The 12,837-nt window shown below is 38.1% G+C and overlaps 1 protein-coding gene across 1 annotated transcript; it reads left to right on the top strand.

Annotated features, from left to right (window-relative positions):
• Positions 1 to 538: 538 nt before the first annotated feature.
• Positions 539 to 12,497, top strand: LOC139886142 (receptor-like protein 6). The gene is made up of 2 exons (XM_071869885.1): positions 539 to 1,930; positions 10,658 to 12,497. The coding sequence occupies exons 1-2, from the start codon at positions 612 to 614 to the stop codon at positions 12,348 to 12,350; spliced, it is 3,012 nt and encodes a 1,003-aa protein (XP_071725986.1). The 5' UTR covers positions 539 to 611; the 3' UTR covers positions 12,351 to 12,497.
• Positions 12,498 to 12,837: the final 340 nt, after the last annotated feature.

Genomic DNA, 12,837 nt, shown 5'->3' with positions numbered 1-12,837 from the left:
TTGCATGTTATAGGTCGATCTTAAAATCTGTAATCCTTAACTCACTGTAAAGATCTGAAGTTATACACGTTTATTGGAGAATTGACCGATAATTTTGGTTTTTTCAAAGTATAGACTACAAGGGCGTATAGTGTCAACCCTTAAATGTAAATAAAAGCATTGACTTATTTTTTCAAACTATAGTAGACAGTACAGTTGCTACAATAGATTTAACAGGTCATTGTTTGGAATAATAACATTTTGGAACTTTTAAAATGAAAATGAAAGAAATTGAATTGTAACAATACATTGAACTGGTCATTGATCATGTGCAAAAAGAAAGAAATTGAATTTTGTCTACTAAGTTTTTCCTTGTTCACATGATATTTCAATTAGTTAGGTAATTTTTATAATATTCAATTCGTTTTACTAATTGTTAATCCAAGGTAATTTGGACTTGGTCATTGATGCAGACATGTCTGGTAGATATATGACTTAAGTTCTATATCTTGGTCAAGTGCAAGATTTGTGAAATAGTTCTTCAAGCTTTAATGACCAATTAGCTATATATATACACTTCTACAATAAATACATCAATTTAAAAACTCAATACCTTAATTTCAATTGCGCTCATGACTCCATCTTTCAATCACTTCTTGAACTTAAATCAGATAATCTTCTTTACATATATAATAGCTACCTTGCTCACGTTCACTACAGCATTATTAAGTCACGATGAAGAATGTGTGGCTTTGTTCCAGTTTAAGCAAAACATTCTTCATCAAAATTCAAACGCTGCTGCTCAAAAATTTAAATCTTGGAGCAATATCACAACCAATAATTCAGGTACTAATAATGGTTCTGATTGTTGTTTCTGGGAGGGTGTGACATGTAGTAGTAATAATAAGGGCCACGTGATCGAGCTCGATTTGAGCAAAAGCTTTTTCCAGGGTGGACCTATAATTAGCTCTAATACTACCCTTTTTAATCTTGTTTATCTTCAGAAGCTCAACTTTTCTATGAACGATTTTTCAGGCTCTCAAATCCCATCTGAAATTTCTCGTCTGAAGGAATTAAGAGACCTAGATCTCTCTAATTCGAGCTTCAGTGGCCAAATCCCGCACGAGATCTCATATTTAGTGCAACTTACTTACCTAGATCTTTCCTTAAATCCGCTAAAGCTTCAAACTCCTAGTCTTGACTATTTGTTGCAAAACTTGACTAGACTCCAAGTAGTCTCTCTCTCGGGGGTTGACATTAGTTCTTCAGTTCCTCGTTTTTTGGCTAATTTTTCTTCCTTGACAACAATCGCTTTCGAGAATTGTGATCTTAAAGATGAATTCCCACCGGCTATATTTCATCCACCAAACCTGAAATATCTTTCATTGAGGAACAATACCAACCTTAGTGGTTCCTTTCCTGAATTTCAAAACACCACCTTACTACTTGAGCATTTGGATCTAGGTACAACAGGTTTTGGTGGGAAGATTATACCAGAATCTATAAGCAAACTGAACAACCTGGTATACTTGTACCTAGGAGAATGCTATTTTTCAGGAACCATTCCAGCTTCACTCAATAACTTGACACATGTCACATTTATCAGTGTCCGCGTCAATAAATTCTCGGGCTTAGTTCCTTCTTTGGGAAGCTTATCGAATCTCACCATATTGGAACTCACTTCTAACAATTTTGATAAGGGGAGTGATTACAGCTGGATTGGCAAACTGACCAATCTTGAAAAGTTGTATCTAAGTGATATAAACATGGAGTATGAAATCCTACCATCTCTTGCTAACCTAACAAAACTTAGCTTCATCTATCTGCCAGGAAACAGTATTTCTGGCAGCATCCCAACTTCGTTTATGAACCTCACACAACTAACATACATATCCCTTGCACAAAATCTATTGCATGGACCGATATCTAGTGCATTATCCAGTTTCAAAATGTAGCGACCCCGACAAATCGTCAAGTGACGGCGTCGGCTACGTGGGTCCCATTACCTGATTATAAGTCTTTAAGATAACGTTTGACCAAAATATGTCGCCTTCATTTCAAAATAAAGATTGTTTCAAAGTTTACAAGAATTGTTCAACCAAAAGTTAAGTTACAAGGTTATAAGTACAAATGAAATCTAGGCGACACGGTTTAAAGTAAAGTCAAAAGACGCTCCATGAAAAGCATGTATACTCGACATCCAATGCAAGTATCAAATAATGAGCGGAAGCATGTATCACATATCGTGCAAGACCTGAGAAAAACATAGAAATCTGTCAACGAAAACGTTGGTGAAATCATAGGTTTAGTAAGTAAATTGTATTGAACCACAAGGTTCTTTAAGAATTGCTCAACCAAAATCGTTCACATTCCAAGATAGTATTTGTATCACGAGCACCCAATTATCAAGGCTTAACCGAATCTTCCCTCTGAATTTTGAATTTAGTGTTAGAACTTACACTATACATTGTTGAAATTATATTTCATTCACTAACGGTAGCGAACCGTCTGAATGAGGGTTTGTTAAACCCGTATGGCCACACAACATAATTACACGCTTACACTTACACCCTGCAAGTGGAATTAATGATAATTGGATTGAGGACTTTTGTTCAAACTCGTATGCATCCTTGTATTCGTATTTGTTCACAATGTAAAAGCATGAAAAGTAAATAAGTGTGAAATGTATGTGTTTCTCAGCCCACGATGTAAAGAATAAAAGTGATTAAAAGTGGGACTATGATCTCACCTTGAGAGCGAGAGTTATAAAAGTACTTCAACAAGTAAAGGCGTGCAAAGACAACGCTAGTCTTGACCTAAACATATAGGTTATATCAATAACGGTAAACACAAACGGTCAAAGATGTTCAATTAGTCCTATGGCTCGTTACGACTCGATTATGAAGCATGTGAGTCAAATTGTCAAGTTTCATGCAAGATACGAGTATAGAATCATGTTAGAAAGATTGCATAATTAATTGGTTAAGTTTGACAAAAAGTCAAACTTGGTCAAAGTCAACGAAAAAGTCAACATGTTCGGGTCGGGTCCCGGACTATTTTTCTATGCTAAATATTCATATACAAGTATATTAAAACAAGTTTCATGTGAATCGGAGGTCGGTAGCTAGTCAAACATTTCGCGTGAAATGTGACAAAGTGAGCAGAATCTGGCCAGGCGATTCTGCGCGCCGCGCGGGGATGTGGCGCGCCGCGCCACTACCTGGGCAGAGGATTCTGGTCAGTTTTTCCAAGTGTGCACGAACCAAAACCTTTTCCAACCCAATTCTTGACCCGCAAACACTTATAATGCCTATCATATATCGTCGAAAAGGTATTTTGACGAGGAATACAACTAACCACATCTCATCAATCAAAAACATCATTTACAATAACCGAAAACTCGTCAATTGATCAAGAAAGGTTTATTTTCAAAGTTTCAAGTTCGTAAAACGTATTTTATGATTCGGGAATCCAATTTACACATACGATATGCCGTTTCGAAGGTAATTAAGCATACATTACAACTAATCACTAACAATTAACATTCCATGGCATTCAAGCATCAAAAGTTCATGTCAAGAACTATCAAACCCTAGTCAAACATCACAAAATCAATATTCATGTTTTTGAAGTTTTCTTAATCAACCTACGCATCAAAACGAAGCTAGTGATACTAGTAACACAATTAAAACATGCACTTTAACAATCTAACAACATTAACTCATCCAAAATCAAGGATTAAGCACACCCATTTCAAGTTCATGCTAGTTACTCCAAAAACAACAAATCGAGCAAACCAAACATATATTCATGTTAGACTCGAGCCATAGACACTAACTAACACCATTTCAAATCAAAAACACGAATTTAGAGAAATCTAGAGTTTTAGAAATGTTACCCAAACGAGATGAAGTTGGTATCAAATTGTAGAGGATGAAGAGAGGATTCCAAATATGTAATCGGATTTGTTGTGAGCTTCCAAGATTGAATTTAGATGATGAATGAATGGAATGGGTTTGTGTGTGTGTTCTTGAGATGGAGAGAAAAGGGATGAGGGAGATGATGGAATGGATGAAATGGGTTGACTAGTTGACCTAGTCAACTAGTTTGCCCATTTGGCAACTCCGGTCCCTCGAGTTTCAAAGCGGGTGCGGGATTTAACCGATCGAATATTTTTAAAACGCAAGTTAACGAGAGATGTTATAATTAAATGACGGAATTATTATGAACGTTAGTCAACGGAAACTACGAATTTAAATAACGAAAGGTATTATTTAAAAGAAAAAGACGGTGTTAAAAATAAATTTAACGGAAAAACGCGGGATGTTACATTATCCACAACTCAAAAGAAATTTCGTCCCGAAATTTAGTTGGAAGTAGTAGTCGATATCTCTTACTCGAGACTTTACGTTGTCAATGCTATGAATAAGTGAAAGTACGTTCTTGAGGGTTCTCATGAATTTGGATAGTCAGGGTTTTACGTTGCATTAAGGTTCGGTTTTTACGATCCCCAGTTTCAACTGGTTTTCCTATGAAGAGAAGTTTGTCATCGATAGTTGATGTATCCAGCAGGATTGCACGTTCCTGTTCCGCAGGACACGTTTCTAAGTTTGTTACACGAAATGTAGGGTAAACGGAAACTTAATTGAGTCGGAAGTTCTAAACGGTAGGGAGCGGTTCCAATACGCCCCAAGGTTTCAAAAGGGTTAACATGTCGCGGGTTTAACTTTCCCTGATTCCCGAAACGGATTACACCCTTCCAAGGTGCGGGTTCTCAATATTACGCGGTTACACACTGGGATTTGTGAGGTTCTCCTCTAAGTTTGGTATAACTCTTCTGGCGACAATGGGTTGTCTCGAGCCCTTCTCGGACTTGAACGATCTCAATTGTTGTTTCTTGATGGAGTTCAGATTTCGGTGGTTGATGCTTTGGTTAAATGAACAGGGGTATGACATTAGCGGTCATATGGGGTTTCGGAAAGTGCGTGTGAACACACGAGTGGTAACTACTGTTGTAAGAGTGATCTACTAAAGGTGACAATACGAGTTTGTGACATGTCTTTCCAAGACATAAATCGTTCGTTTTCTCGGTTCGTCGGTTTGTGGGTGGTACGCGGTACTCATGTCTAAGCGGGTCTCCAAGATTTCTAGAAGTGAAGCGAGTATTTCGATACGGAATAATTGACAAAGATACACCGTGTTGGAATAGAATCTCTTTAAGATGTGCTTGAACAAGATAGTTAGGGTTCGTAAGTGTTCGTTAGGGCTATCCACCCTCGTGGCGAATACTAATGTAATATGAGGAATTTCTCTGTCCATGGAGAAATGTTACAAGGAGTTTCTTTAAACGGAAATGCGAGCGATAAAGATAGGGGTGAAATGAGGACTTAGAATAGGATGAGCTTACATCTCGAGGTTGCCATAACGTGCCTCTAGTTGTCAAAAGTTGAAGTCTGAAATAGAAACGAGATAGTACACGTAGTTGTATAGTTCGGGGTTGAATAATAGTTGGCCGATTATCAGGAACACAATGACATTAAGTCAAAGAAGAGTGAAGTATCATTGGATTGCGTGTTATCTTAAGTTCCAGTAATATCAGACGGTAACGGTGAAATATCAGAGGTGTGTAGTGTGGTACGTGATGACGAGAAAATTGATCGGATCCACAATTTAGTATTCGACTTCTTCGTGCAAAATAACGAATTTTAGTTACGTTAATTTTTGAGTCGAGAGAGTATGCCTTTCGGCGTTTATGTAGAAATATTTCCATGTTTGAGTTCCATCTGTTGCTATACGATTTTAACTAGAAATGTTGGTGTGAAGAATCACGCTCAAGGTTCGAACACGGAGAGGTTTAAAGTTTTCCCTTAGTGAGTTAACGAGTTTAAAAGTCGGGTAACACGAGAAAAGTCAGAAATGAATCTTCGGTGATAACAGGCGAGTTCTAAGATTTTACGAATACAAGTCTGAGTTGAGAGAGTTTCATGATCACGTGTGGCTTGATTTCGAGATTGATTGTAATGCCTTGACCATTAATATCATGGTCTAGAAAATTTGACTTCGTTTAACAGAAATTCTCACTCGGAGAATTTGGTATAGAGTTGCTCTTTTCTCAAAGTTCGAGCGTAAGATGATGATGTTGTTCGTTTTCCTTCTTTACTTAAATAAGTTAAGATGTCATCTATAAATACGATAACAAATTTGTCTAGATAAGTTTGCATACGTGGTTTAGGAGGTTTATGGATACGGACGAGCCTTGGATAAATCGAATGGTACTAAGAGGGATTTACAACTAACGTTGCGAGTTCGGAAAAGACTCAGGAGACATCGTCTCACTTAACCCCCAATTGATGATAACCGGAACGGAGGTCGATTTGGAACCTACGGGATTCGTGCAAATAATCATGAGGTAATGGATACGAGGGAGAGGGTATCGGTTTCCAACCGAAAATTACTCAGTTCACAACAATCTATACAAGATGATGGGGAAACTTTTTTTTTTTTTTTTTTTTTTTTTTTTTTTTTTTTAACGAATAGGTTTCGAGCTCCCTAGTTCTATAGGTGTCAAGTCAAAAGTCTTAACGTATTTCCTCCAATAAAATTTATAGGCACACAATATTTTTCCGTCGGTCACTTAAATCGTCTAAGTAATATCTAGGGAAAAAGTGGAATGTAAAGAGCACGAGTCAAAGACTTGGTTAATAAACATCTAGCGGTAATCGAATCGAATAAGTATGAAATATACTGTTTGTTGTGAAGAAACGTACCCGTGACTAGTCCATCGTCGTCTCGGGCATCCTAGGTGTCGATGTTGAAAGTTCAACGGCGTGCGTTGGGGTTGATTTTCTTGTTTGGGCACGCACTCCTAAAATGACCCGGTTGGCCACATTCAAAACAAACACCCGTCTTGGGTGCATTGTGCTCCTTTTGAGCGACGGGAGCGGTATTCCTACAATCGTGGGCTACATGGCCACTTCTTTGACACTTCAAGCAAAATGGTTTGCCACATTCGCCTAAATGATGTTTGTAGCACTCGTTACAATACGGTAGGTGTCCGGTATAACCTTTCTTGCCGTTGGGGATGAAGGGCTTCTTGGCGAGGTTGTTGTAATTGCTTGATTGGGGGGCTTCCCATTTTCTTTTGTTGTCACCCGACTTATCCTCGGCTTTAGGTGCCGGCACTTCAATCTCGTCCACTGTTTCAATCAATTGACGGGCCATATTCAAAGCCTCTTGGTGGTTAGCGGGTTTGGATGACATTACTCCTTGTTTGATGCCCTTGGGGAGACCATCCATGTAAAGTTCAACCCTTAAAGATTCGGGGTTTACAAGATTTGGGCACATCAAAGCAAGTTCGGAGAATCGTTGATTATATGCCTTTAGGTCATTCCCGACCGCTTCTAAAGTTCTTAGTTCGTGTTCGAGCTTACGGGTCTCTTCGCGCGGGAAGTATTCGGTGATCATCTTTTTCTTTAAGTCGGCCCATGAGAGTGTGTGGGCTTCATCGATACCCACCGACAGCACATACGTATTCCACCATGTGAGGGCGATACCGGCAAAAGTGTGGGTGGAATATTTGACTTTGTCTTGGTCCCGACAACCGCTTATTCTAAAAACGGCTTCTGTTTGCTCAAACCATCGGGTGAGCACAACCGGTCCTCCGGTCCCATCGAAGGTGTGAGGTTTGCACCCCATGAAAGTTTTGTAGGAGCAACCCTCGTTTGAATTACCGGCTCCATGGTTGTTGTGGTTGTGGTTGTTATTGTTGTTGTTGGAGGAGTGACCGGCCATAGCCGCATCCACGGCAGTGGCTATCATACGTTGGAGGGCTTGTTCGGGAGTTTCGGGAGGAGCGCGTCGACGAGCCATTGTTCCTTCATGACACAAGAATATCGTTGGTTAGTATTTTCAACAATACTAACCGGAGTATGGAATAAGGATAGAGAGAAAATTTTCCTTGACTCGCCCTAAATTCTTTATGTCATAATGTCGGAACGTCCATGTGAATCACCGTAATATAATCCCGGAAATTATATTACCCTGATTCTCATGTGCATTTAACATTACTTCATAAAGTCAAGGTGGCGCGTCAACAAAATTTATTAACGTAAGATCAAGATCGAATACGAGTTAGATATGATAGAAGAGTTCGAGTATAAATGCACAAATAGTCAAGTAATTCCTACTTCAGCCTATATGCCGGTTGTAGTCTAGATTCACCTATGTACCCTATGACTCGGGGTGGACACAAATGAACTCTAAATCCCTACAACCAAAGCTCTGATACCACTTGTAGCGACCCCGACAAATCGTCAAGTGACGGCGTCGGCTACGTGGGTCCCATTACCTGATTATAAGTCTTTAAGATAACGTTTGACCAAAATATGTCGCCTTCATTTCAAAATAAAGATTGTTTCAAAGTTTACAAGAATTGTTCAACCAAAAGTTAAGTTACAAGGTTATAAGTACAAATGAAATCTAGGCGACACGGTTTAAAGTAAAGTCAAAAGACGCTCCATGAAAAGCATGTATACTCGACATCCAATGCAAGTATCAAATAATGAGCGAAAGCATGTATCACATATCGTGCAAGACCTGAGAAAAACATAGAAATCTGTCAACGAAAACGTTGGTGAAATCATAGGTTTAGTAAGTAAATTGTATTGAACCACAAGGTTCTTTAAGAATTGCTCAACCAAAATCGTTCACATTCCAAGATAGTATTTGTATCACGAGCACCCAATTATCAAGGCTTAACCGAATCTTCCCTCTGAATTTTGAATTTAGTGTTAGAACTTACACTATACATTGTTGAAATTATATTTCATTCACTAACGGTAGCGAACCGTCTGAATGAGGGTTTGTTAAACCCGTATGGCCACACAACATAATTACACGCTTACACTTACACCCTGCAAGTGGAATTAATGATAATTGGATTGAGGACTTTTGTTCAAACTCGTATGCATCCTTGTATTCGTATTTGTTCACAATGTAAAAGCATGAAAAGTAAATAAGTGTGAAATGTATGTGTTTCTCAGCCCACGATGTAAAGAATAAAAGTGATTAAAAGTGGGACTATGATCTCACCTTGAGAGCGAGAGTTATAAAAGTACTTCAACAAGTAAATGCGTGCAAAGACAACGCTAGTCTTGACCTAAACATATAGGTTATATCAATAACGGTAAACACAAACGGTCAAAGATGTTCAATTAGTCCTATGGCTCGTTACGACTCGATTATGAAGCATGTGAGTCAAATTGTCAAGTTTCATGCAAGATACGAGTATAGAATCATGTTAGAAAGATTGCATAATTAATTGGTTAAGTTTGACAAAAAGTCAAACTTGGTCAAAGTCAACGAAAAAGTCAACATGTTCGGGTCGGGTCCCGAACTATTTTTCTATGCTAAATATTCATATACAAGTATATTAAAACAAGTTTCATGTGAATCGGAGGTCGGTAGCTAGTCAAACATTTCGCGTGAAATGTGACAAAGTGAGCAGAATCTGGCCAGGCGATTCTGCGCGCCGCGCGGGGATGTGGCGCGCCGCGCCACTACCTGGGCAGAGGATTCTGGTCAGTTTTTCCAAGTGTGCACGAACCAAAACCTTTTCCAACCCAATTCTTGACCCGCAAACACTTATAATGCCTATCATATATCGTCGAAAAGGTATTTTGACGAGGAATACAACTAACCACATCTCATCAATCAAAAACATCATTTACAATAACCGAAAACTCGTCAATTGATCAAGAAAGGTTTATTTTCAAAGTTTCAAGTTCGTAAAACGTATTTTATGATTCGGGAATCCAATTTACACATACGATATGCCGTTTCGAAGGTAATTAAGCATACATTACAACTAATCACTAACAATTAACATTCCATGGCATTCAAGCATCAAAAGTTCATGTCAAGAACTATCAAACCCTAGTCAAACATCACAAAATCAATATTCATGTTTTTGAAGTTTTCTTAATCAACCTACGCATCAAAACGAAGCTAGTGATACTAGTAACACAATTAAAACATGCACTTTAACAATCTAACAACATTAACTCATCCAAAATCAAGGATTAAGCACACCCATTTCAAGTTCATGCTAGTTACTCCAAAAACAACAAATCGAGCAAACCAAACATATATTCATGTTAGACTCGAGCCATAGACACTAACTAACACCATTTCAAATCAAAAACACGAATTTAGAGAAATCTAGAGTTTTAGAAATGTTACCCAAACGAGATGAAGTTGGTATCAAATTGTAGAGGATGAAGAGAGGATTCCAAATATGTAATCGGATTTGTTGTGAGCTTCCAAGATTGAATTTAGATGATGAATGAATGGAATGGGTTTGTGTGTGTGTTCTTGAGATGGAGAGAAAAGGGATGAGGGAGATGATGGAATGGATGAAATGGGTTGACTAGTTGACCTAGTCAACTAGTTTGCCCATTTGGCAACTCCGGTCCCTCGAGTTTCAAAGCGGGTGCGGGATTTAACCGATCGAATATTTTTAAAACGCAAGTTAACGAGAGATGTTATAATTAAATGACGGAATTATTATGAACGTTAGTCAACGGAAACTACGAATTTAAATAACGAAAGGTATTATTTAAAAGAAAAAGACGGTGTTAAAAATAAATTTAACGGAAAAACGCGGGATGTTACACAAAAGCCTCACACATCTTGACCTAGCTTTTAATAATTTTGGCGGTATGTTAGCCCTGGAGACACTTTCAGGACTAAACAAACTTGAATTTTTGTATTTAAATAATAATAACTTATCTGTTGTTTCCACTAATAACTACACCAACATCACCCTACTGCCGTCATTGAAAAATCTAGGTTTGGCATTATGCAATTTGAGGGAATTTCCTGCGTTTTTACGCTTTCAACACACAATGGAGGCGTTGATTCTTCGAGACAACAATATCAATGGCCTGATACCAGTGTGGATTTGGAACAATAGTGTAGATACCATGGAGATTATCGGGCTGACATACAACCTCATCACTGGTTTTCATCAGAATCCTCGATATCTCCCATGGACTAATTTACAGGCATTGGATATTGCGGTAAATCGGGTACAAGGACGACTGCCTATTCCTCCACCTACCATAGCTTATTATAATATGGCACAGAATAATTTGACAGGAGAAATGCCGTCGTCCATATGTGAATGGAAATCTCTTCAATTGCTAGATTTGTCCTTCAACAATATGACCGGAACCGTTCCTCCATGTTTAAGCAGCTTGAGTAATTCACTTTTAGTTTTAAACCTTAAAGGAAACAACTTTCATGACATAATGATGAATGAATTTACACATGGATGCATGTTAAATAGGATCGATTTGAGTGGAAATCAGTTTATAGGCCAGATACCTAAATCGTTAACAAATTGTACCAGTTTAGAGGTTCTTTCTCTCGGAGATAACTCATTTGATGACGTTTTTCCAAATTGGCTTGGAAAGCTTGTTGAGCTGAAAGTTCTCATTTTGCGGTCAAATAAATTACATGTTCCAATTCGAGGTTCAACAATTGATGAATTAGAGTTCCCCAAACTAAGGATCATCGACCTCTCCAACAATGGTTTTACAGGTCAGTTGCCACAAACGTACATCAAGAGTTGGCACGCAATGAAATCGATTTATGTTGGCGAGTCGGTTGCTAGTATAAGTTTAGGATTTGAGTTAATTGGTTTTACGGTTAGTTATCAATACTCAATGACATTAACAAACAAAGGTGTGAAAACAGAGTACGAGAAAATTCTAAACACATTCATAGCCATCGATCTTTCTAGTAACAATTTTACTGGACCGATTCCTCGAGAACTTCAAGATCTCCAGGGGCTTCAATCTCTTAATCTTTCCAATAACCAGCTTTCAGGTCCTATATTGCCATCTTTAGGGAACCTAACGAATCTTGAATCTGTGGATCTCTCTCAGAATGCGCTATCAGGAGAAATTCCTCAAGAGCTGTTGCAACTTGGGTTCCTAGCAATTTTGAATGTGTCATTCAACAATCTTGATGGGCCCATACCTCAAGGGAAACAATTCTTTACATTTCAGAACAATTCTTACATGGGTAACCCCGGATTGTGTGGAGAACCATTATCCAAGGAGTGCCAAAGGTCAAAGACACCGACAACAAGCAACAATATTGAGTATGATGAGTCCAATCAGTCTCTCCTCCCACATGACATATTTGACTGGATGATCATATTCTCTGGTGCTATAAGTGGTTTTGTGATTGGACTCGTTTTATGGAACTCTCGATACACAAGGTATACTGATTGGCTCATTGATCGATTCGGGTTGAGGAAAGACACGTGGGTTAGGCCTATTAGGAATACAAGGAGATCAAACTAAGGCCTTTCATCAGCATATTCTCCATTTCAATAATTGCAAACTTTTTAATTTGCACTTTTCAGTAGAATTTTAGTCTTGTTATATGTAAATGTACTTTCATAGATAATTCCATTTCCATCTGTCATATATTACCACAAATGTTGCTTGTTGAGTATCATATGCTGCTTTTCAAGAGAACTCTCATATATGCCAATGTCTCTCAGAATCGATAGGTTTTACATATTAAATATAATCCTTGAGAAACCAACCATCATGTTTCATTGTTTCAACACATTATGAGGATTGTCGCAATGTGAGACGAAATGTTCCAATTCCCAACCATATCCTACAAACATACTAGAAGTATGCAGTTGGTGCATATTTATACAATGATCAAAACTGATAATAAAAATTGCATACTTTCAAATTTCCTTTATTAGGTCCATACATGGCTCATGCAAGTTAACAAAACCAAAAAGAGAAGTACCTAAATATATGAAGCCACATC

This window comes from Rutidosis leptorrhynchoides, chromosome 1, assembly GCF_046630445.1.
Source record: "Rutidosis leptorrhynchoides isolate AG116_Rl617_1_P2 chromosome 1, CSIRO_AGI_Rlap_v1, whole genome shotgun sequence".
Classification (NCBI taxonomy): domain Eukaryota; kingdom Viridiplantae; phylum Streptophyta; class Magnoliopsida; order Asterales; family Asteraceae; genus Rutidosis; species Rutidosis leptorrhynchoides.
The sequence above is the reverse complement of the archived record's forward strand: the minus strand, read 5'-3'. Positions and strand labels throughout refer to the sequence as shown.